The following is a 25,721-nucleotide window of genomic DNA, read 5'->3' on the forward strand; positions in this document are numbered from 1 at the left end:
CAGAGCAGAATAAAGAAAAAAGAATGAAAAGAATTGAGGACAGTGTTAGAGACCTCTGGGACAATATTAAATGCACCAACATTCAAATTATAGGGGTCCCAGAGGAGGAAGAAAAAAAGAAAGGGACTGAGAAAATATTTGAATAGATTATAGTTGAAAACTTCCCTAGTTTGGGAAAGGATATAGTCAATCAAGTCCAGGAAGCACAGAGAGTCCTTTACAGGATAAATCCAAGGGGAAACATCCCAAAACACATATTAATCAAACTATCAAAAATTAAATACAAAGAAAAAATATTAAAAGCAGCAAGAGAAAGACAAGAAATAACATATAAGTGAATCCCCATAAGGTTAACAGCTGAACTTTCAGGAGAAACTCTGCAAGCCAGAAGGGAGTGGCAGGACATATTTAAAGTGATGAAAGAGAAAAACCTACAACCAAGATTACTCTACCCAGCAAGGATCTCATTCAGATTTGATGGAGAAATTAAAAACTTTACAGACAATCAAAAGCTAAGAGAATTCAGCACCACCAAACCAGCTTTACAGTAAATGCTAAAGGAACTTTTCTAGGCAGGAAACACAAGAGAAGGAAAAGACCTACAATAACAAACCCAAAACAATTAAGAAAATAGTAACAGGAACATACATATCAATAACTACCTTACAAGTAAATGGATTAAATGCTCCAACCAAAAGAAAAAGACTGGCTGAATGGATACAAAAACAAGACCTGTATATATGCTGTCTATAAGACACCCACTTCAGACCTAGGGACACATACAGACTGAAAGTGAGTGGATGGAAAAAGATATTCCATGCAAATGGAAATCAAAAAAAGCTGGCATAACAATTCTCATATCAGACAAAATAGACTTTAAAATAAAGACTATTACAAGAGACCAAGAAAGAAACTACATACAGATCAAGGGATCAATCCAAGAAGAAGATATAACAATTATAAATATTATTTATGCACTCAACATAGGAGCACCTCAATACATAAGGAAAATGCTAACAACCATAAAAGGGGAAATCAACAGTAACACAATAATCATAGGGGACATTAACACCCCACTTTCACAAATGGACATATCATCCAAAATGAAAATAAATAAGGAAACACAAGCTTTAAATGATAAATTAAACAAGATGGACTTAATTGATATTTATAGGATATTCCATCCAAAAACAACATTATACACTTTCTTCTCAAGTGCTCATGGAACATTCTCCAGGATAGATCATATCTTGGGTCACAAATCAAGCTTTGGTAGATATAAGAAAATTGAAATCATATCAAGTATCTTTTCCAACCACAACACTATGAGACGATATCAATTACAGGAAAATATCTGTAAAAAATACTAACACATGGAGGCTAAACAATACTAAATAAACAAGAGATCACTGAAGAAATCAAAGAGGAAATAAAAAAATACCTAGAAACAAATGAGAATGGAAACACGATGACCTAAAACCTATGGAATGCAGCAAAACAGTTCTAAGAGGGAACTTTATAGCAATAAAATCCTACCTCAAGAAACAAGAAAAATCTCAAATAAAAAACCTAACCTTACACCTACAGCAATTAGAGAAAGAAAAAAAACCCCAAAGTTAGCAGAAGGAAAGAAATCATAAAGATCAGATCAGAAATAAATGAAAAAGAAATGAAGGAAACAGTAACAAAGATCAATAAAACTGAAAGCTGGTTCTTTGAGAAGATAAACAAAATTGATAAACCATTAGCTAGACTCATCAAGAAAGACAGGGAGAAGACTCAAATCAATAGAATTAGAAATGAAAAAGGAGAAGTAACAACTGACACTGCAGAAATACAAAGGATCACGAGAGATTACTACAAGAAGCTATATGCCAATAAAATGGACAACCTGGAAGAAATGGACAAATTCTTAGAAAAGCACAACCTTACGAGACTGAATCAGGAAGAAATAGAACATATAAACAGACCAATCACAAGCACTGAAATTGAGACTGCGATTAAAAATCTTCCAACAAAAAAAAGCCCGGGACCAGGTGGCTTCACAGGCGAATTCTATCAAACATTTAGGGAAACGCTAACACCTATCCTTCTCAAACTCTTCCAAAATATAGCAGAGGGAGGAACACTCCCAAACTCATTCTACAAGGCCACCATCACCCTGATACCAAAATCAGATAAAGATGTCACAAAGAAAGAAAACTATAGTCCAATATCACTGATGAACATAGATGCAAAAATCCTCAACAAAATACTAGCAAACAGAATCCAACAGCATATTAAAAGGATCATACAGCATGATCAGGTGGGGTTTATCCCAGGAATGCAAGGATTCTTCATTATACGCAAATCAATCAATGTGATAAACCAGAATAATAAACTGAAGGAGAAAAACCATATGATCATCTCTACAGATGCAGAAAAAGTTTTTGACAAAATTCAACACCAATTTATGATAAAAACTCTCCAGAAAGTAGGCATAGAGGGAACTTACCTCAACATAATAAAGGCCATATATAACAAACCCACAGCCAACATCGTTTTCCATGGTGAAAAACTGAAAGCATTTCCTCTAAGATCAGGAACAAGACACGCTTGCCCGCTCTCACCAATATTATTCAACATAGTTCTGGAAGTTTTAGCCACAGAAATCAGAGAAGAAAAAGAAATAAAAGGAATCCAAATCAGAAAAGAAGAAGTAAAACTGTCACTGTTTGCAGATGACATGATACTATACATAGAGAATCCTAAAGATGCTACCAGAAAACTACGAGAGCTAATCAATGAATTTGGTAAAGTAGCAGGATACAAAATGAACGCACCGAAATCTTTTGCATTCCTATACACTAATGGTGAAAAATCTGAAAGAGAAATTAAGGAAGCACTCCCATTTACCACTGCAACAAAAAGAATAAAATACCTAGAAATAAACCTACCTAAAGAGACAAAAGACCTGTATGCAGAAAAATATAAGACACTGATGAAAAAAAATTAAGATGATACAAACAGATGGAGAGATATACTATGTTCTTGGATTGGAAGTATCGACATTGTGAAAATGACCCTAGTACCCAAAGCAATCTACAGATTCAATGCAATCCCTATCAAACTATGAATGCCATTTTCCACAGAACTAGAACAAAAAATTTCACAATTTGTATGGAAACACAAAAGACCCCGAATAGCCAAAGCAATCTTGAGAAAGGAAACCCATGCTGGAGGAATCAGGCTCCTGAACTTCAGACTATACTACAAGGCTACAGTAATCAAGACAATATGGTACTGGCACAAAAACAGAAATATAGATCAATGGAACAAGATAGAAAGCCCAGAGATAAACCCACGCACGTATGGTCACCTTATTTTTGATAAAGGAGGCAAGAATATACAATGGAGAAAAGACAACCTCTTCAATAATTGGTGCTGGGAAAACTGGACAGCTACACGTAAAAGAATGAAATTAGAACACTCCCTAACACCGTACACAAAAATAAACTCAAAATGGATTAAAGACCTAAATGTAAGGCCAGACACTATAAAACTCTTAGAGGAAATCATAGTCAGAACACTCTATGACATAAATCACAGGAAGAACCTTTTTGACCCACCTCCTAGAGAAATGGAAATAAAAACAAAAATAAACAAATGGGACCTAATGAAACTTAAAAGCTTTTGCACAGCAAAGGAAACCATAAACAAGATGAAAAGACAACCCTCAGAATAGGAGAAAATATTTACAAATGAAGCAACTGACAGAGGATTAATCTCCAAAATTTACAAGCAGCTCATGCAGCTCAATATCAAAAAAACAAACAACCCAATCCAAAAATGGGCAGAAAACCTAAATAGACATTTCTCCAAAGAAGATATATAGATTGCCAGCAAGCACATGAAAGGATGCTCAACATCACTAATCATTAGACAAATGCAAATCAAAACTACAATGAGGTACCACCTCACACCAGTCAGAATGGCCATCATCAAAAAATCTACAAACAATAAATGCTGGAGAGGGTGTGGAGAAAAGGGAACCCTCTTGCACTGTTGGTGGGAATGTAAATTGTTACAGCCACTGTGGACAACAGCTTGGAGGTTCCTTAAAAATCTAAAAATAAAACTACCATACGACCCAGCTATCCCACTCTCAGGCATATACCCTGAGAAAAACATAATTCAAAAATAGTCAAGTACCACAACGTTCATTGCAGCTCTATTTACAATAGCCAGGACATGGAAGCAACCTGAATGTCCATTGACAGATGAATGGATAAAGAAGATATGGCCCATATATACAATGGAATATTACTCAGCCATAAAAAGAAATGAAATTGAGTTCTTTGTAGTGAGGTGGATGGACTAAGAGTCTGTCATACAGAGTGAAGAAAGTCAGAAAGAGAAAACAAATACTGTATGCTAACGTATGTATATGGAATCTAAAAAAAAAAAAAAATTGGTTCTGAAGAACTTAGGGGCAGGACAGGAATAAAGATGCAGACGTAGAGAATGGACTTGAGGACCCAGGGAGGGTGGAGGGTAAGCTGGGATGAAGTGAGAGAGTGGCATGGACATATATACACTACCAAATGTAAAAAGATAGCTAGTGGGAAGCAGCCGCCTAGCACAGGGAGATCAGCTAGGTGTTTTGTGACCACCTAGAGGGGTGGGATAGGTAAGGTGGGAGGGAGACACAAGAGGGAGGAGATATGGGGATATATGTATACATATAGCTGATTCACTTTGTTATACAGCAGAAACTAACTCAACATTGTAAAGCAATTATACTCCAATAAATATGTTAAAAAATAAAAACCAATATGGAAAATATGAATATAGTTTTGTTATATAAAGGAAGTGTGTTTTGGGATTTTATCAGATTTTATTTTTACCTAGTCTGCTGTCTCCGTCTCATCTCCTTATGTACACATATATGATTTCAATTCCCAACAAAACCATTGGTTAATACATTAACTATTACAGAAATTAGCCAGATGCCAGTTTTTTAAAATGACCTTCCATTCTTAAAACTAGAGTCCTTTGATTTGTGTACTACTTAGTTTGCCATTTCATTCCTTAATTTTTCCTCTAGTATTTCTTCTTTTCTAGGAAATATGTACTGTACTTCTCAAGAGGGAATTTTTAGCAAAGGAGTTAAGAAATTCTATTTAAGGAAATGTGCACAAAGAAAATAACAATTGGTTCTGTTTATTAAAAGCTGTTCAAATTGTCTGAATATTAGTTGCTGTTTTCTTAAGTGGGAAAAAGACTGGCATATTTTTATATCTATATGGTATTTTATCTTCTGGATATTAATCTTTTGGCAAATTATGAAAACCCACCAGTAAATTAGCATTATTTGGAATTCTGCAAATGGAAGGTTTTAAGTAACTGTTTATATTTGTATTATGAAGGAGTCAGTACACACTGAAATGTGATTACTTCAGAGTGATTCACAGTCATATCAATGTCCAGTGATTTAGGGTGAGGGGTCTCTTGTGCCTACTTTGTGCAGACTCTGTGCTAAGCATGGTGGAGGACAAAAAGACTGAAATCCATTATTTGTTTTCTTCCAAACCAGTTATAAGAGGTATTACACACAAGGCAGTAATTTGAAAATCACATTTTGGAAATCTTTGATTTTTATTTTCTCTGTTACTTAAATACGGGTAATAATGCTTGGTGGCCAAAGATGAGACAAATTAAACCCAATTCCTAGTAATTGTCTCCTTTAATAACTTACTTAGTAATGGAATCAGAACCTGAATCCATGAATGCCTGCCTTGAGAGACCAAGTTCATTTCACTGTACTGTATTAGAAAAAGAGATATCACCTTACAGAAATTCTCATCTACTTTAAAAGAACAAATTTCATCTATTTAGCAAGACTATGACTGGTCAATTCAAATGAAATTATAGTGGAAAGATACTTTAATTCTGTTATCATGTGCATAGCAATGTCATAAATTAGAGGAGAATGCTTAGCAATATATGTATATTTTTTTCTCAAATGCAGAGAAAAAAATACTTGTCAAAATACATTTGGTGTTTACAGTGCCTGTGTCTTCGTCCTGGGGCAATTAATTCATTTGAGGAGTATAATTCTGCGGTAGCTTCTCTTGACCCAATTTTATGTTCTTCACCAAATCAGCCAGTTCCTTTTCTTCAGTCCCCAAACCACTCCACATAGTGGAATTGTGGCAAATTGCATTTTGTTGGAGATTGAGAAAGCCCATGATAGTGAAACTTCTGTTTTTTCACAATCATTCCCTACACAGTAAGCAACAAAAGACTAGAACAAGGCATATTCTAGAAACCCTTCAAGCATATGAACAATTGCCCAAAAGAGCCCCTCTCAGGCACACAGTAGCAGCCAGAAATCAATCGGTATAAGGCAACCTTCGTTCCCATCTCTCCCTTTACTCTTCCAAATGGGTTAGTAAAACTTTACAGTAATTGGCAACAAAGACAGTTGAGCAATAGAACATAATCCTCATGGACTTTGTACCAACTATCATATAAAAATTCTCTGTGGCAGAATTTATAATATTACTAACGCCCAGGTATATGATGCATGCATTTGCTGATTTTTCTCACACTCTGTCTTCCAGGCATATAAAAAATGAGAATAAAATTAACATCCCTGAAAGGCATGTTCATAATACATTATTGCTTGGAAACTGCGGTTTTCAAGTTTAATTGTCTCTCTTCCTTCTATAGATCTATAGTATCTTGACATATGAGAGGAATAAATGGGAAGGATGACTGGGGACTCATGGATCCAGTAAAAGAGGGAATGTGATATTTTGCCACCTACTTGCCTTATTATAATTTTTTGAGGATTGAGTAAAGTAATTCAATACAGTCTCCAATAACAGGAAAGCTTTGGATATGGAGTTTTTTTGGTCAAATAATTGATCAGATTAAAATGAGCATTACTGAATACAGTAATCTTGTCTTAAACTTAGTTGTTTTTTATTTATTTATTTATTTTTAAAATTTTTATTTTGGCTGCGTTGGGTCTTTGTTGCTGTGTGCGGGCTTTCTCTGGTTGCGGTGAGCGGGGGCTACTCTTCATTGCAGTGCACGGGCTTCTCACTGCAGTGTCTTCTCTTGTTGAGGAGCACGGGCTCCAGGTGCGTGGGCTTCAGTAGTTGTGGCTCATGAGCTCTAGAGCGCAGGCTCAGTAGTTGTGGCGCACGGGCTTAGTTGCTCTGCAGCACGTGGGATCTTCCCGGGCCAGGGCTCGAACCCGTGTCCCCTGCATTCGCAGGCGGATTCTTTTTTTTTTTTTTTTAATTTATTTATTTATTTATTTTTGGCTGTGTTGGGTCTTCGTTTCTGTGTGAGGGCTTTCTCTAGTTGCGGCAAGCAGGGGCCACTCCTCATCGCGGTGCGCGGGCCTCTCACTATCGCGGCCTCTCTTGTTGCGGAGCACAGGCTCCAGACGCGCAGGCTCAGCAGCTGTGGCTCACGGGCCTAGTTGCTCCGCGGCATGTGGGATCTTCCCAGACCAGGGCTTGAACCCGTGTGCCCCGCATTGGCAGGCGGACTCTCAACCACTGTGCCACCAGGGAAGCTCCTTAGTTTAGTTTTTGAAAAGTGTTTTTAAAAAAGTATCCAGCTGCTTTTTTTTTTTTTTGGTCTAAGTCTGAAGGGGGAAAGGAGAAAGGATCTAACATGTGTCCCTCTTTATGCCAGTCATTAATTTGTATTTGTATTATTTCTCTTCTTCACGACCACTCTAAGATATATATTTAAATCTTTGTCTTTCAGATAATAAATACAAAGTTCAAGAAGACTAAGTAGCTTATCAAAACTGACATGTACAGTAATTGGTGGAAATGGTTATGGTGGATTCACCCACACACTTTCAATGCTTGAAAAATGTATGTTATTTTTTGGTCTTCATTTTGATTATCAAATGCTTACATAAAGAGTGAAATAACTGTGGGTTGTATGAATCACTCAGTGAATCAGTAAACAGACAGATAAATGGAAAACAGAGCACTAATTTAGATATTTGTTGCTGACTTTTAAAGTTTTAGAAATAAATTTCTCAAAATATATTAAAATTATTTTTTCAGTTTATTTTTAGATTAAAGGAATTAGTCACTATAGATCCTAAAATCATTTTCTGAAAGTGTGTTGAAAGGTGATTTTAGAGGCTGTAAATAGTTTTCTACCTTGGATAAGGGACTATGGGCTGAAGAGCAGTTTTATTTTTCAATATGTTGTGCTACTATATGGATAATACAACCCCAGGCAGGCTTATCCTACCATAAAAGACCTCTATAGGTTTAGAGGTGGGATGATTTGTTTCATAAAGCATTTTGATTAATGATTCATATATCATTCTGCTTTTCAAACATCACACCAACCATTTTATCCAAGAATTATTGTGTTACTCAGAGATCATTTATAATTTCACAAATGTTCTCTCCTTGTACATATGTAACATTTGATATAAATTCTAATAACATAAAAATGGCAGTATTATTTTTGGAGCTGACGATCCACACACTATTGCCTTTATGGAGTTTACCTAAAGAGATTAGGTTCACATCCAGACCACTTAACATGAAGATTAAGTTAGGACCAGAGAAGACATTATGGTTAACCAGCACATAGACAAAGGCACAGTAGACAATTACTAGGAATCCAGAAAAATTGTCACATTACAAATATATACCAGGAGTTGGCACAAGGTAGGCATTTAATGAAAAATTGCTGAATGAATGAATCCAAGGCAACTTTGGTACTGGTTTGGCAACCATACCGTGTTAAGAGGAGAGAGCAAGCACGTCTCCCTTGCATGCAGAGAGAATAATTAGAGAAAAAATTCCCTCACATCCTATGAAACCTACATCCTTTCTGGCAGACATTTTGATCCTATTGGTGGCATTCTTAGCAAAAGGTAATAACCATGGTTCTAATAGACGAAGGACTGAAGTGAGATCAGATAATCCAGGCCTTGATCGCCTCAAATACATTGTTATTTTTTGGTAAACTATTAGGCTAAAAATATAAACTTTGATGCTCTAGTTTTCTTATCTATTAAATAAGGGTACTGTTAACTGCTGTGTTATCAGAGAATTCTCAGGAGTCAAAATGAAATATTAGCGAAAAGTTCTTTTTAAATAAGAGAAATAATATTAAAACTGACCTGGAGTTGCCAGAGGACTGCTGGTAGTTAGCTTGTCTGTAAAAATAAATGACATAAAAATAACAATTACACTTTAAAACTGATTATTAGGAGTTCCTTCTGTTTAATATTTTACTTGAGAGTTTTAAAAATTACTGTGAATTATTAACATTTACTAACAAGAATATATCATTTGTATCTGGAGCTAAAAGTAAATCTTTTATGTTTTTACTGATTTTTAGAGCTGTAGAGCAGAGGTTTTTAGATGTGCTTACTTTTTAAATAATGAAGATGGTAGTTTTCAATTATCAATAACTAAACATAAGAATTTATTAATTTCATAATGACTGTAGACTAAAATGTTCTAGATTAATCTGCTGTTGTTTGAAGTAGGAGCTTGAGATATGCTTAAACCATGGGCTTTGGAGTCCAGAGGAATTCCTTTTAATTCCTGGCTTTGATATTTAATAGCTGTGTGACTCTGGGCACATTCTTTATTACTTATGTAATTTTAAGTGGAAAAAATATTACTCTCTACAGAATCATTCTGAAAATTAAATGAGATAATGTTTGTAAAATATGGTACCTGGTCCAAGTAGATACTTCAAACAAATAGATTTTTCAAATATTATAAAAATGGTCATGATTATGGATAACACTAAAAGTAATATGGTTATAGTTTTATAACAACTTATACTTTAAAAATCATTTTTATATGAATTTGATACTTGTGATGACTTCTAAAATATTTAGAAAATTTTATTATTTACAATTTATGGGAAGCAGATTTTCAGAAGGTGAAATGCCCAGTGATTCTGGTAGTTGACAGACAGGATTAGTGTTCAAATCTTTTGACTTCAATTTGAATAATTTTTCTACAACAGAATGATTTTCCATTTTAACATAACTCAGGTTAGTTTTTAAATGATTGATAATTTCTGAAAGCACTCTTTTGATAGTCAGTATGATCTTGATAAGACAAAGTGAAGAGGTAGTGACCAATTGTAGTTAGAAACATAGGGTGGAGAAATTGCTGGAATAGAGCAAAGTTAACATTAAACTTTAGATTGTCCTTTCCAAAGAGTACGATACATTTTGAAAGTTTTCATTTCATTATATTTTAAACTCCTTTCCCTCATTCATAGTGACCTTACAGATGTCAGGGTTTCATTTCCCAGGCTGCATGATCAGAACCATATTTTGAGATCACACACAGGCGCACACAAACACACTCTCACACATCATATATGCATACATACATATATAGAATTTAAAATATGAAAGAAGCGTTGGAATCGGAAATGCATATCCTTGTATATATAACTAGGCACTATGAACTTTGCAATATTATGAACTATGTTATTCCTAACCAAATGTATGCTTTATACATTTTGATATGAAGACTAAATATCTCATTTAGAAAGAGCCGCCAGAAAAAAATTGAATCCTTGCCTAATGTCATAAAGTTTTATGGTCACCAAATTATACATTTTGAAATGCCATAAGTACTGACCTGAAGTTTTTGCAGGACTTATCGTAGAGAAAATCTCCAAAGATGCTGGAATAAAGTAAAGTTAGTTTGAAGTTAGGGCTTAGAGTATAAATATATTACAAAACATCGAGTGCAGTTTGAATATTCATTCAAAGGGCATCTGATCTACCAGAGTTTCCATTTCATCCTTTCTCATCCTGAATGTTCCTATTTATTTATTTAATTATAATTTGATTGTGGTACATTTGATGAATTTCCAGAATCTCTATGTATTCTCTCTATAAATTTACCTATGCAAAATATTTGCTTTATTTTACCCATTTAAGAAAGATATCTATTTTTTCATCATAATTATATAGAATAATTTATATTTAAGAGGGACAATGTAACACACCATATCTTGTCAGACCTAGAATCAATGGCTTTGCACTGAAACAAATGGATGCCAAAATAATCTTACACATGGTAATATCTACAGGGAACTAAGTACCGTTTAAGTATAAAGTGCTTTTCACATAAAAGATAAAAACTAGTTATTTTTTTCACCCATTAACATGTTTAATATTTTTAAAGATATAATGGCAACTATTTTTCTTTAAAAATAAAGAAAACCAAAGCATATCTTATGATCTAATTAATTTGTTTTCATTCAAAACAATACTTATGGTAAGTGGGTTAAGAGGTATGTCCTCTTCTACTAACTAGATTGTTTATTACTTTATTTCTTCATTACTGCATTGTCTTCTTTCTAAAAGATCTGTAGCAGTTTCATAAATGATATATGGTAGATTATTGATGAAGAAGATAAAATAAGTTTTATAAGATATTATCATAAAGAAGATAATATTTTAATTTTCATTATGTTTGGTTTGACAGTATACTATATAAAAATCAAAGGTATCTGTGAAATTATTAACCAATTTAAAAATGTAATAAATTTGAAAATTCACATGATGCAAGTGAATATTAAACTTAAATACCTAAAATTAAGCTTCGTATTATGTTTACAAATGTGTTTTAATATTGTTCAACAAGTTAAATGTAACTTCAACTTCTGGATCATATTCTTGAGTTGATGTTGTGATATAGTTTATTGCATTTATGATCCTTATTCTAAGTTAATTCAAAGGATATGGTTTTATTGAATAAACAAAAATTTTAAAACCACAAACTCCCCTCTCCCAAATAGTCCCACCGTAGAGAGTCATGAAAATAAGTTTCAGCACACCTGTCAATTCATTTGCCTCAGCACACCTCCAGAAACTGATGCCTATTCAAATAAAGATAGCAAGATACCACCTTCCTAGAAGAAAATTGACTATTGAAAAATAATCAACATTGTTTAAAGACAAAACTATTACAAAGAAACTCTAATATAAGTGTTAAGAGCGCAGATATTAGGCTAAGACCACGTGGGTCAGAATCCTCCATCCACCTCGAAATAGCTAAATTTTCTGTATGTTAGTTGTCTCATCTGTAAAATGGGGGTAGTAAAGATACTGTGTAATAAGATTCTTATGAAGAGTAAATGTGTTGATAGAAAAACCACCTGTTGTAGCTAATAATAGTAGTAGTTTTCAGCTCATTTGAATCAGACAAAAATCCAAAACAGTCTCTGCTCCAGCAGCTGTGCCAGAGGGGACCAAACCATCAGTAGAAGGGGCACTTAAGAACTTGAGCTGTCTTCTCACTGAACAGGCACGGCAGGATATAGTAGGGGGCTTAGTGAAAGAGTACTGTGCTTGATGAACCCATGCTGTAAAGAAAAGCAGCTAGAGGTCTGCAATTTTGTATCTACTATAACAAAATTTTAAAAATGGATGTTTTTTTATGTTTCCTTTAAGAGCAAATCTATACTGACATCTCATTCTGAAGCAAAACTATTTGAACTGGCAATAGGCTGTTTGCCTTTATTCCAGTTGATGTGGATATTTATATATTGATGAGCTTTCTAACATCTAAAAATTTCTGAATTCTGAAACATATTTAGCCTGAAGATTTACAGATAAGAGATTGTGGATCTGGATGGGCCTGGCAACTTACTATTGTTTTCAACCAAAATAGGATACGGTATACGTGTTTGTTGAATTAAATTGAATGGGAAATAACTAAAATGGAAAATTTAGAATAGCCTAACATTGATAGACATTATTGTCTTGCTATTATTTTTGATGCCCTATATCTCTTCCCCTTTGATTTATTTTTATCTTAAAATTGTTTATCATTTTAAAATAAAGTTTTATTTTTTATAAGTAACTGGGATGAATCAAACTCATAATCCCCTCTTTTTACTTCCTTTCCTTCTTTTAAGTCCTCAGTCAGAGATTGGACTTGCCACTTGACTATGTAATCTAATAATATCTATATGACTATCACAGAGTAATGTGTCACTTTCCAATGCAGGGTTCCTGGAAAGTCAGGGTGTGCTTGGCCAATGACAAAAGTGTGATCAGACCCACAAACATTTATGCATGCCAATATTTTCAGAACCTTTTTGATGTTTGATATTTTACAAACATTTTCTCACTGACATTTTTCTTCAAATACAGTTTCTCCATATTTTATTTGTCTTATGTAAATGTGTTACCTCAGGCAATAAGACAGTTTTCTAAAGTCCAGGGTGATCTCACTGCTCCCCTGGTACATAGCTAGAATTTTAATTTCATAGCTTAACAATTCAAAGAAATCAAATAATGTTCACAGATACCTGAAATATCAATGCTGTTCACATCAATATGGAAAGTGACCAGTTGGCTGGATTTATTTGCTTCAATGCCTTGAATCATTTCTTCTTTTACATTTTCATCTGACACCCACTGGGCAAAGAGAAGGTCAAATATGACTATAATGCTGCCATTTCTGCAAAGCAAAAAATGACATGAGAGAAAAAAGTTAGCCTTCTTCAAATGATTTGTGTTCAGTTTATGTAAGATGTCTTTGAAATTCTCCACAGTTATCCGCTTGTTAATCCTTATTACACCTATACAAAGTAGGTCATGTCACATATTATCTTTATTTCACAGGTGGAAGAAAGAGAAATTAAAAGACAATGTTTCTCCAAGAACACAAAGATATATCCAGAATTAGAACCTGATTTTTCTGAGTTCCACATTAGCACGCTACTCCCTAGGTTAAACCACAGATACTTGTGTCAAATTAAACCACGTCACATGGTATCATGACATTTATTCTTATTTTACTGTTTGAAAAAATAAAGAATGTGAATTTGTAATTTTTCATAGATGACTTCTAAGTAGGAATAGGTCTAAAGTAGTTTCACTGATTTCAGAGAAAAATTTTCTATATAGTTTATGAAGGCTTGATAGCAAGCTTATAGCAACTAATTTATATCTACTTTTTCTTCTCCATTCTTAATATAAAATAAATGAAATATGCCCTGATTTAGAAAGGTAGAAAGAAGACAAGAATAAGTGGATTATTGGGAATTTGTGGGATATTCTGTCTCGTGGTCAAGGGTTGGGATTATCTTGCCTACTCGTCTCTGACCATAACATTAGAGTTCAATTACATGACCCAAGTCATCTTCTCTTTTACTTCATCTCTTTCTCTGAAACATGCATTTTCAAAGTTTTCTTCACTGGTGATTTGTTTGCAGTTTAAAGAATCATAAAAATGAATAAATTTTGGGCCCACTAGAAATACAACAGTGATTTTTGCTCTTCTGTCTACATTTCTACTTTGCTACTGTGCTTTTAGGATACAACTGCTTGGGAAACAAACTCTAGCTCTGGTCTTCATTCTGTATCCCTCAGTAAGCTGGGGGTACTCAGGGTTTACTTGGACCCTTAAAAGGCAGACTAAGGAGAACCAAATTTTTCATGGTATGTTTGCTGCTTCTGAAATTTAGGCATTTACATTCATATCCTTGTGATATCTTTAAGTTAATGAGTTTCTTGAAGGACTTCATCAACTTCTGAAGAGTTCTTTATGTATCTGTATGTATATATGTCTTGATAAAACCTATAATAAATTTTTTTTTTCCTCCAAGACTATATACAGGATAAAAATGTTCCTGAAAGATCATAGCAGATCAGCATTTCCTCTCGGTAGGATATTCCTTTTTGGTTTCTGTGCTACTATTCAGGTTCATCGTTTAGCAGAAGTGATTCCTTTCTATGTAGCTAGCTTTTCATGATTGATGTGAACAGGATACTCTGATCAATAATTGCACATTTCACCTCTATTAAACATATTATTTAAAAATGTTAGAATGTTTAACTTTCCAATCATCTGATTAAATCAGAGTATCCAAATCTTGTAAATGTCAAGGCTCCTTAGTAACTATTTAGATCCGGGTTCCCCAAATTTACCCACACATGTAATCACTGCTGTCCTTGATAAAAATAGATTTCATCACAGACACTGTTTTTATCTATTCTTCCACACGTGTTAATTTTTCCATGCTGGCTGGTCTCTAATTTTGTTTGAGAATAACTCTCCATTTTCTCATGGCTTCTCCAACCATTCCTCATGTCAATGATAGTTTTATTCATGGGCATATGACTAGGCCCTGGTCAATGGAACATGAGGGGATGCTTATCGGCAACTTCTTGAAAACTTCTCTATATTTAATCAAATAAAGGTTCATAGCGGACTATTACCCTTCTTTGTTGAATGTTATTATGTCTACATATGATTGCTGGAAATGTCACATCTATCTTGGAACCATGAGTCAAGCTATGATTGACAAGCTAAAGATAGTACAATAAAACAATGAAAACACCTAAATTCTTGATTATGTCTCCGTCATTGTTCCACTGAATTAACCTCTGCTGAAACCTCCAGATTTCTTGTGATGTCAGATGGTAAATACTTGTTGTTTAAGGCACTTTTAGTCATGTGTTCTGTTAATTGCAATTTAAAAAATCTTAACCGGCATACAACTCTCAGGCCTCATCCATATTTATTTAAACAGATGCTCAAGAAAAGGGAGATGACTCTATTTTTGCATCTGATGTTGGCCAACATTGCAATTTTATAAATAGGGAGAATGAGACTCAGAGTAATATAGGTAATCTTGCCTAGAGTTATACAGCTTATTAATATCAGAGAGAGAGAGGAATAAAACCCAGAACCTCTGTTTCCCAGATGTGTTTTGATATAGTTCCCATCCCCCACCCCACATACCACTGCTATCAACACCATTATGAACTATTTGTCAATAGGAAAGACAATACAACACATTTGCCTAGATGCAGATCTAGGTTTTTATTATCTTGCATTGTTACCGGAACTTTATATCTAAAAAGATGCAGAAAATAGCTAGTTGGAATTGGGGGGGGAGGATGGATATTTTATTGCCGCCACACTTTGAGAGATAGAAGCTTCCCTCTTCTTGTCCCTTTCCCTTTCTCCCTCCTCCTCCCCCGCCACCTGTTCTTCTTTTTCTTCTCCTTTTCCTTCATCCTCCATCTCTTCCTTCTCCTTTTCATTGTCTCCTTAACCAACCTCAACCCCAAAATTCTTAAATGGACAGAGTTAAATATGGTAAAAATAAAGTGAGAGTGAACAAAGTCCATTAGTTTCTCTGTCTTCAATTTCTAATCTTTACCTCCTTGGTTGCACAGCACATAGCTTTAATTCTGATTAAATCAGATTTTTCTCTTTGTGTAACTTTCACATATTAAGTTTGACTGACCACTTGCTTTTATTTTATTTGAGTTAGGGAGTAAAAGAGGTAAGGTAATTTTGGTAGAGAGCATACAAATCTGGAATTTTCTTTCACTGAATTGAAAGTAACTGGATAAGTTCATCCTCAGGCATAAAACATCTTCATATGAAAGATGTGTTTTCTTAGTTGTGAATTATACACTGCATTTAATAATTTATACTTTGCAAGGACAGGAGTTACAGATCCTATATCCACATACAGTTGTATTCTTTAAAATTTGTTTCTTATTCAGAGTGAATGTTGAGATAAGAGAGATATACAGTAGAAATCAGGAAAACCATAATAAACATTTGTGTTTCATGTAATAAGAAAGCTAAAGCTGTTATGTTAGTAGTTTAGTAATGATCTCTATCACTGCTGTGAAATTGAATTTATTTATTAAGGTAATGCGAATTCTTCCTTTAGGAAAAAAAAAGAAACAATGGCCATTTTCATTTCAAAGTACTGTTCCAGTGGAATATCTGAGTCTGTTTTTTTTTTTTAACAGATAAATCCTATCATTATACAGAGAGCCTGTGTGCAATAAATCAAATGTTTCTTATCTCTTATTTTCCTTAATGACACTGATAACCTCTAGGGTTGCTGAGTAAACAAAAGTCTTTCCTAACTTGATGACTTATCTGTGCTCAAAGGGCAAAATAAGCTTCATATTGCCATAAAGTGTAAACAGCACTTTATTAGAAGAATCAACTCCTAAATTCTCTTTGAGTCAAAGCGCTTTCCACAAAGCAGAATAGAAAGTGTTCCCAGATGAGGGTAAACCATTTGCTTGTCCTGTAGAGTGGCTCTATACACACACACACACACACACACACACACACACACACAACTTAGCAGGGGGACCAAGATTTGACATTAAATAATATTTTTAAAAGGAAGAAGAGGTAGATTAATGACTAAGTTTAGTATTCTGAGTGCTATAACTTGACCATGTACACATGCATGGGGTGTGTATTTCAGTAAAATCAGTAACAAAAAAGGAAATAGGCATTTTAAAGGATTTTTAGATGTATTTTTCACAGTTGGTTTGGCTATTGTTAGTTAGTTGAGAAGTCAGTTATTTCTGTGTCTTGATTTTATCAACCAGAGTTTAAGGTGAAAATAATTTATAAAGGTAATTAGGAGTCTGTCAATTTTTTCTATAAGTGGAATATGCCATTTTAAATGTGATTATTTAAAGTAAACCTAAACGTTTGCTTGTTACTTTCTTTCCTGCTTCTGAATTTCTTTTCTCATCCTTTTCTTCTCAGTCTCCCAAAGTACCTACCTGTAATTTATCTTACAGACATTTTCATGAAATTCCTTTGCATTGCATCTTTTAAAAACTCACTTCTGATTTAAAAGTAATTCAGCTACAACGAGGTGAAAGCCTCTGTACACTGATGAAGTATATTACTTGAGAATTGTTATAAAATATGTGTCAAGGTTTAGGCACTATATTAGTCTCCTAGGTAGTTTAAAGGAAGGGAAAGAAATAATTCCTTAGCTCAAATAATTTACAGTTTCACATATAGTGATTTTACTATCTAGAGAAACATAAGTTTACTTAGTAAATATCAAAGAAAATGCTCGGGTTTTGATAAACCACCAGACCTTATATAAAAGTCTATATTCAGCAAATTTTCCCAATCTAGTAAAAACAAAGTTATCCAGCATGTTGTAAACAAGAGAAGACAAGAGTTCCATTAACAAAACTATCCTAATAAACTCTGCACTAGATACCGTGCTTTGCGTGGATTTCACTGGTTAGAGCCTGAGGAAGGTGAGGAAGGACCGGGGTTACCTCTCCTTAAGCAAGGTTTTAGTTCTAAAACCTTTAAGAACTAAATTTGAGTTGAAGATTTAATGCAGATCTCCACATTCAATCATCTCCAAAACTGGAAAAGAGAAATTGGTTCCACTCATTCCAGAGCAGAGAAATAAAGTGAAATAAAATCTTTCATGCATGGTTTTACCTTCACAGAATAAATACTGAATAAATATTTTAAAACAGCACTTCGAGGAAAACACACAAACAAAAAAAAATAATAATAACCTTTCCTGAGAGTCCACCTGTGTCCTTATAGCCCTGAAATTAGGCATGAAAGAGGCTATCAGAGATCATAAGCCCTGGAAAACAGGAGTTGAAGCCTCTGTGTTGTGGATAGGAATGAAGACAGTAGATGGAGGTAGGGTTGACTGGCTACTGAGACTAAGATCTCATGAATATGCAGTGGGATAAAGAATGATAAATATAGATAGATAAGTAGGTGAGAAAGAAAGAAACAGAGTTCTAATTTTTTTTTTTTTTTGATATAAAATGAAGCTTTGTGCTTTTTTTTGTGATGGCTTCCACTAAGTGGATACGTTTTGTTCCAATAAGAAATGGCAAGGCCTAAAGTTTCCTTCTGCCCATTAACTAATTCTGTCATTGTTTTTCTAAACATAATCTCTTTTCCTTTGACTTGACCTCCCTACCTCTGTTTGGTCATTGAGAACTAAGGACTCTTTTACTAATGTCAGGACTTCTGTGAAGACCATGTACCAAGCATCTTTGGTGCCAGGCTTTCAGGTTCAATTGTGTCTGATCTGAGACAGGAGATTAGTCTTTCTATAAAGTGAGGTTCTCTGCATTCTCCAATATCCTGGAGTACTCTATGGCTTCTGTTTGATATAAGTTAAATGTCAAGACTCCTAGGCATCTGCATACAGTCAACCTCAGCCTTCTCCATGTGTCTCTGAATGATTTTGCACTTAGGAGAGAGAAACATGTTAATATGAGATAAATTATCTAGCATTATTATTATTATTTGTTACAAATATAAAAGTTTATACTATGCCACTTTTCTCAATCCTCCTGGAAAATGTTGAAAATTTAAAATGTTCCATTTTCTCCTAAAAATAGTAACACTCTTTTACAAATATTAGCAAAAAGATCACTATTTTGTGATCCTGTGCTTTCTATCTATAGAAAAATTTTGAGCTATACTTACTCAAATTGTAAAACTCTTGAGTTTTTATATTCATTTTTCAGATTACTTGATTGAAAGATATCATCTATCTAAAAAAAGAAAAGGATAAGAAAAGGCATATTAAATTTTAGATTTTGTTTAAAATTTTAAACAAAGTAATCTTTATATTCTACTTAGAACTGTATTGGGGTGATTTCCTTCTCTGTGATGATGGGTCTCATACATTTAAGTATCCTGAGCATATTACATTTATTGACTAATTTTTTTCAAAGAGAACAAGATCTATGTATCTTTTGGCAAGTGGTTAGAGAAACTATGTTATGAAATTTTAAACTAGTTGAGGAGAGAAGGTCTCCTACCATTTGCTGAATGTCAAAAGCAAGAACTTTGAAATCCACTGAGAGTTTGTCTTGCAAATTAGGATTATATGTAACTCCGGATGTTATTGTCAATGTCCCTCTGGCTTCATGACTTTTTCCAAATGCTGCACCTAGATGAATTAATAAGAAACAAAATGCTGAAAATGTGAATGATGAATAAGAGAAAATATGCACATTCTGGTTAAGACATAGAAGTAAAGTTCTTGCTTAATGTGTTGGCCCTGGAGTTCTTGTTTTTTTTCTTTGCAGTCTTCGTGTTTCATCATCAGCTGTTTCTTATTTTTTAACTTATGTTTTTAGCTATCTAGTTGTTTTAAAAGATTGAAAATTAAACTTCTTCTCTATCCCATTATTTTTTTTCTTTTCTTTGAAGTCTAACCAACTCTCCAAGCTGCCAAGTTTTGCTTGGTTTTTGTTTGTTTGTCATTGAGATTCCTATTGGAAGATACAGGGATGATCAACTTCCACCAATTATGGGAACTGATTCAGGGAAACATAGTGAGAAATGGACCATTAAAAGTTTTGTAGTTGCTTTCAGATACTTCTTGAACACCTAACGTCAAGGGACACTGCTCATTTTCTGCATGTGGATTGCTGTGAAGATTTCAGTGTGCGTATTAATTTGGAACATAGCTTTGAAACTACTTCTTTCATTCTAATAATTATAAAATTGGCATGTATGACCTTTTGCCATTAGATGGAGACTGTCATTATTGGAGAAGTTATTGAGAATGCTGCAGAAAATTTATTATCTCAATATGAAAAAATATAAGAAAAAAGCTAACAAACTGAATACAAACACGGGAAATAAAATGTGCCACTAAGGCCAGTACAATCCCATTATGAGATTATTTTCTTTGCATATATATTTATATTTAAAATGAATTGCTTCAGGTGAAACTCACACAATGATGAAATCATTAGTAAATGTAATAATAATGATGCATTGACCTGGTATGAGAAGATGTTATTTCTTCTTTTCCCAGATGGGGAAATTTGGGCTTAGATTCACTAAGAAAATTTGGGCTTAGATTCACTAAGATAAGAGTGACAGATGTGGAATTTAGACAAAAGATTGACTGACTTCAGAACTGAAGATCTGTCATATATTGACACAAATCTCCTAGTCCAGAAGGAACTTTAGAATTAACACTTTAAACAATAAACTTGCACTTCGTCTACACAGTTATCATTGCATAATTGATGTAACATATTATTAATACTATTTCATTTGTTTTTTAAACATTCAAAATAACATTTAGATTTGCATATCTAAAAGTGAAAGGCCAGGAAAGACTGAGGAACTGTCATGGATTGGAGGAAACTAAGGAAACATGATAACTAAACCCAGTGTTGGAATCTGCACTGGATCCTGAACAGGTAAAGACATTAGTGGAAAAACTGGTGAAAGTTGAATAAAGTGTTTGGTTCAGTTAATAACATTGTAACAATGTTAATTTCTTGGTTGTGACAACTGTACTATGTGTGTACTAGATATTGACATTAGGGGAAGCTGGATGAATGTCTACAATTTTTGCAACTTTTTAAAAGTCTACTATGGTTTCCAATAAAAAGTGTTAAAAGTATGTTAATGTAAAAGTATGTACTGAAAGTAGTATGTCATATCCTCTAGCGTTCTATTATTGACTTATCTCAAATCCCTTCTTATATTCAGTTGTTCACAATTAAATCATATTAACATTTATAACTATTTATTTTTTATTTTTCTGGTAAAATAGCTAACTTTTGTATTTTTATTGAGCCTCAAGGCTTCCAATAGACTTCCAAATAATTACATATTCTTGAAGTTATTCACAGCATTTAAGTAAGACCAAAGCAGCCTCTTTTCTAAAAGTCTCAGTGAATTTCTCTAATTTATTAAATTGTTCTTATAATTATATAAAATATCACAAGCCTTCTTTCTCTTTAAAATATATTCCTGTATGTAGCTATAGTAGTTAAATAAACCAGAAATTATATTGGAATTATTTTATAAAACTATAAATCATATTTATTACATTTTAATTTACTTATTTACTAAGGGAAAAGAACTAACTCAAAGGTTGAGCATTTTATTTTCTTGGTAAAACCAAAATCATTCACATATAAAAGGTTTTGCCCTGAGGGTTTTCAGAAGGAATTAATATGCCTATATATAATTCATCATTTTTTTAAAAATGTGAAAATGTTCTCAGAAAAAATAAATCCAATACTCAAGTTTCTGCTATGCTGCCATTTTTTAAAAATTATCTTAGAAATGAATAAATGGTAAAGAAGAACACAAGTTCTAAAGTTGGACTGTCTAGTTTGCACCACCTGGCAATGTTGCAAATTTAAGCAAGTTACCTAAATTCTCTGTCTCTGATTTTTCACCTATAAAATGAGGGTAACAATAACAACTAACTCATAGGTTTGTTGTAACAAGATAATACAATTGGAGATCTTTTAAAAGCAGTTGGTACAGGTAATTTAGCTCTAAATAAGAATTACCTTTTTTTTTTTTTTTTTTCTGTCAATCACAAATTGCTACTCAGGCAACTTGAGCTCTTTATAAATCCACAATTACATTCAAGTTGCCTTATACTGTTGCAATTCAAATTGTTGTACTAATAAGAGAATAAAGATATAATTCTCTAGAAATAAACAATATTTTTTCTTTAACTTGGTCTATTTATCTGCTTCTATGGTCAACAATGTTTGAATAGGTTTATGACTTAAATTCTATCAGAACAGACCCACAGGCTATGAACCTACTTTGTTATATGTTGGAACTGAGAACATCATCATTTTTTGTTTTAAAAACTTAGTCTCATGTTTGAATTCTGAATTAAAATCCAAATTATATACCATGTTAAAAAAAAATTCTTTGACGTAAACTACGGTGATGCATCTGGATGCAATATAAATACCTTGCCATGAAAGCACAGCAATGCATACAATATGCTGGCAGGATTCTGGAGATTGAAGTGTATACATTCATCTGAGAGCACTTTTCTGTAGCCAAGTCTATGTGACTTACCTCTTTCTGATCCCTTGATTGACAGCCAGGCCACTGCAATTAATCCAGCACAGAGCACCACCAATATGGCAAAGAGAGCTGCGAACATGACTTCATAGGTGCTGAGAGAATGGCGCCTTGAGGGTACACTTTGCTTTGAGACCATCTTTGGTTTTTGAAGGTTTGCTACTCTAAGGGCTCTGAGAGAACATAGAAGCTTGCACCAACTGAAGAGCACAAGCTCTCAAGTTTTCCAAGAAGGATTGTCAAACAAGTCTATACTAGTCTGACTAGTCAGTGTAAATGAGTTGTGTATGTCCCTTTGGCAACATTATGTCTCTATACATTAAGTAGCTTTAAAAGTGCAGTTAATGTTTAAGAAGATATTAGTGAGTACAGAGAAGCTTAGAGTTGTAAATGTTAATCACCTGAACAGGCCAATTGTCAGTGTGAATGATATTAACTGCATGTTGTAAACAAAAATGATACTTTATCATTTTGAGAACTGGTAGAAGAAATATGAAATTCATGGTAGTCAAATTAATCATTGGGCACATGCACATGATATTTGTAAAGAGTCCCTAACAGATCAACCTTCCACCCTCTGACTCAAGTCATTATTAAGACATTTTTTCCTGTTTTATGTAGGTGTAGACATTCTAAAGATAAATTTTAAGCACATATGTGTGTGTATGTGTATATATATATATATATACATAAAGCCTAACATATATATTAATACTTACATCTCTCTTCCCACCCTCCCTCTATCCCACTTTCTCTCTCTTTTTCTGTATCTCTGTATACATATATATATATTTCTTATTAAAACAATCACAAATTTTGTAATCTTCATTATGTCACCCATGTGAAGTTGTGCAGTGTAAGGGAGTATCGATCTAACCTAAAGGAAAGTCCACTGAAACAAGGCTTCATATGCCCATTTTTTATGGCCTCATGTAGTTATCAATGAACAGGAGTAGCAGCTGTGAGAGGAACTAAGCACTTTTTTGTCTATTTTAAGAAAGTATTCTGGGTGGGGAAGACATTACTCACTTGCCCAGGACTTAATCTTTTTAAACATGCCAATAATAACAAGAGGACATGAGAATTCCACACTCATAACTGTGGTTATGGGAAAACCAGGACTGTTCTCTGATAATTAAAGTACAGTTTATCATGGGAACTTCCACACTTTGAATAACAATGATTTTAGAATTAAAAATTAATAAATAAAACCAAACCTGTTCTGAAGTAAACCAATTTACCTCTTGTTCTGGCAAGTAAAACTGGCCAGAGATAAGGAAGTACTAGGTCAGGGGTATTTCTTTGGAAGGTAATCCATGGAAAGTCCATGAAATGAGTTGGGAAGTGAAAAGTGGGGAAAATAAAGCCAATAAAAGTATGCAATCAAGCCGGAAACTACGATAGGCTTAGGAACATAATCCTGCTGGGGACTGCGTGAGACAGAGAGAAAAGTCCTCAGGATTACCCCAATTAATGGGCAAGGAAGCAGGGATGTTTATTAACCAAATAGCCTTGCTCACTGGTACAGAGTAGCTTATGGGGCTTTAACTCTCCTACTTTCAGCTTACCCTGTGTGTGTGTAGAACATTCATGAAAAGCTGCCCTCAGCTTGCAGAGATGAAGAGAGCCTATGTGGGAAGTACCCTTATAGTTTACAATTGAAAAACATTTTCCATATTCATGGAGAATTTCTACTAATTAGCACATAAAAGACAAAGAGCAGGCAATTAACGAAAACACAAACCCAAGCAAACAGTAAAGAAATAAAACACCATCACACAAATTTCTATAGGTTCTCACTTTTAGTAGATGGTCAACTTCAGTAGTAAGTATGGAATTCCAATTAAAATAAAAAATGAAATATTACTGACCTCAAATATACTAGCAACAATTAACATCCTTAGCATTACTAAGCAGTGGCATTCATCGCTTGTGAGAAAGAAAATTCAAATAATCATATAGAAGAGCAATTTGGTAATATCTATCAAAACTAAATATGCATATACAATTTGACCCCTGAATTAGTCTACTACTATACATCCTAGAGAAACTCTAACACTTGCAGGAAATGAGATGATATTCATTACAACATTATTTTATGCCCCACAAAATAGAGAGAAAACTTGTGTCCATCAATAGGAAAATGAATTGTACTTTTTAAATAATAAAATATTATACACAAGTTAAAAGTGTATGAACTGGAGCTCTATGTACCAGCTTGGAAATAATAAACAAACTTTTACACAAAGAAGCAAGCTATACCCCAGGATCTGGCCCTGCCCATCATCAGATAGTTGATAGATAGATAGATAGATAGATAGATGATAGATAGATAGATAGATAAATAGAGCATTCTGTCCAAAAGCAGCAGAATACACATTCTTTTCAAGTGACATGGAACATTCCTCAGGATAGATCACATGCTAGACCACAAAACAAGTCTCATTAAATTTAAGAAGATTGAAATCATATCAAGCATCTTTTCTGACCACAGTACTATGAGACTGGAAATCAACTACTGTGTTGTACACCTGAAACGAACATAATATTGTAAGTCAATTATATTTCAATAAAAAACAAGAAACAAGTTGCAGAAGAATATATGCAGTGTTACACTATTTAAAGTCAAAACAGAAAATAATTTGTTTAGTAATGCAGTTATATGTAATAAAAGTTTACATGGGAATGGTAAATAAAAGCTTCAGTATCATGATTACTTCTAGGTAGGGATGGGATTGGATAGTATGGGAGTGGAATACCAACCAAGAGGACTTCAATTGTATTTGAATTGTGTTAGTTCTCTTAAAATTTTTGAAATAAATTAGTGAACCATGTTAACTTGACAGAGTTAGATGATTAAGACATATGGGTTAATAGTTTTCTGCATTCTTCTATTATATATATATATTCTTCACTTTATATATATATATATATATATATATATATATATATATACACATATAAAGTGAAAGGGAAAGCATGTGATTGATGTCTCTGTGATATTAGTTCGTCTTTATTAAATAACAACTAAATTTTTAAAAT

The 25,721-nt window shown here is 33.7% G+C and overlaps 1 protein-coding gene across 1 annotated transcript in view; it reads right to left on the minus strand.

The window, feature by feature from the left end:
- Window positions 1–22,818, minus strand: part of TMPRSS15 (transmembrane serine protease 15) — a 136,134-nt gene extending 113,316 nt beyond the window's left edge. Inside the window, exons 1-5 of the mRNA XM_059922230.1 lie at window positions 22,674–22,818; window positions 19,634–19,764; window positions 19,296–19,363; window positions 13,339–13,490; window positions 9,161–9,196 (exon numbers count right to left, since the gene is read on the minus strand). Of these exons, the coding sequence (XP_059778213.1) occupies window positions 9,161–9,196; window positions 13,339–13,490; window positions 19,296–19,363; window positions 19,634–19,764; window positions 22,674–22,818 (532 nt within the window). The remainder of the gene's footprint in view (window positions 1–9,160; window positions 9,197–13,338; window positions 13,491–19,295; window positions 19,364–19,633; window positions 19,765–22,673) is intronic.
- Between the last annotated feature and the right edge of the window lie 2,903 nt (window positions 22,819–25,721).

This window comes from Balaenoptera ricei, chromosome 4 (assembly GCF_028023285.1).
Source record: "Balaenoptera ricei isolate mBalRic1 chromosome 4, mBalRic1.hap2, whole genome shotgun sequence".
Lineage (NCBI taxonomy): Eukaryota > Metazoa > Chordata > Mammalia > Artiodactyla > Balaenopteridae > Balaenoptera > Balaenoptera ricei.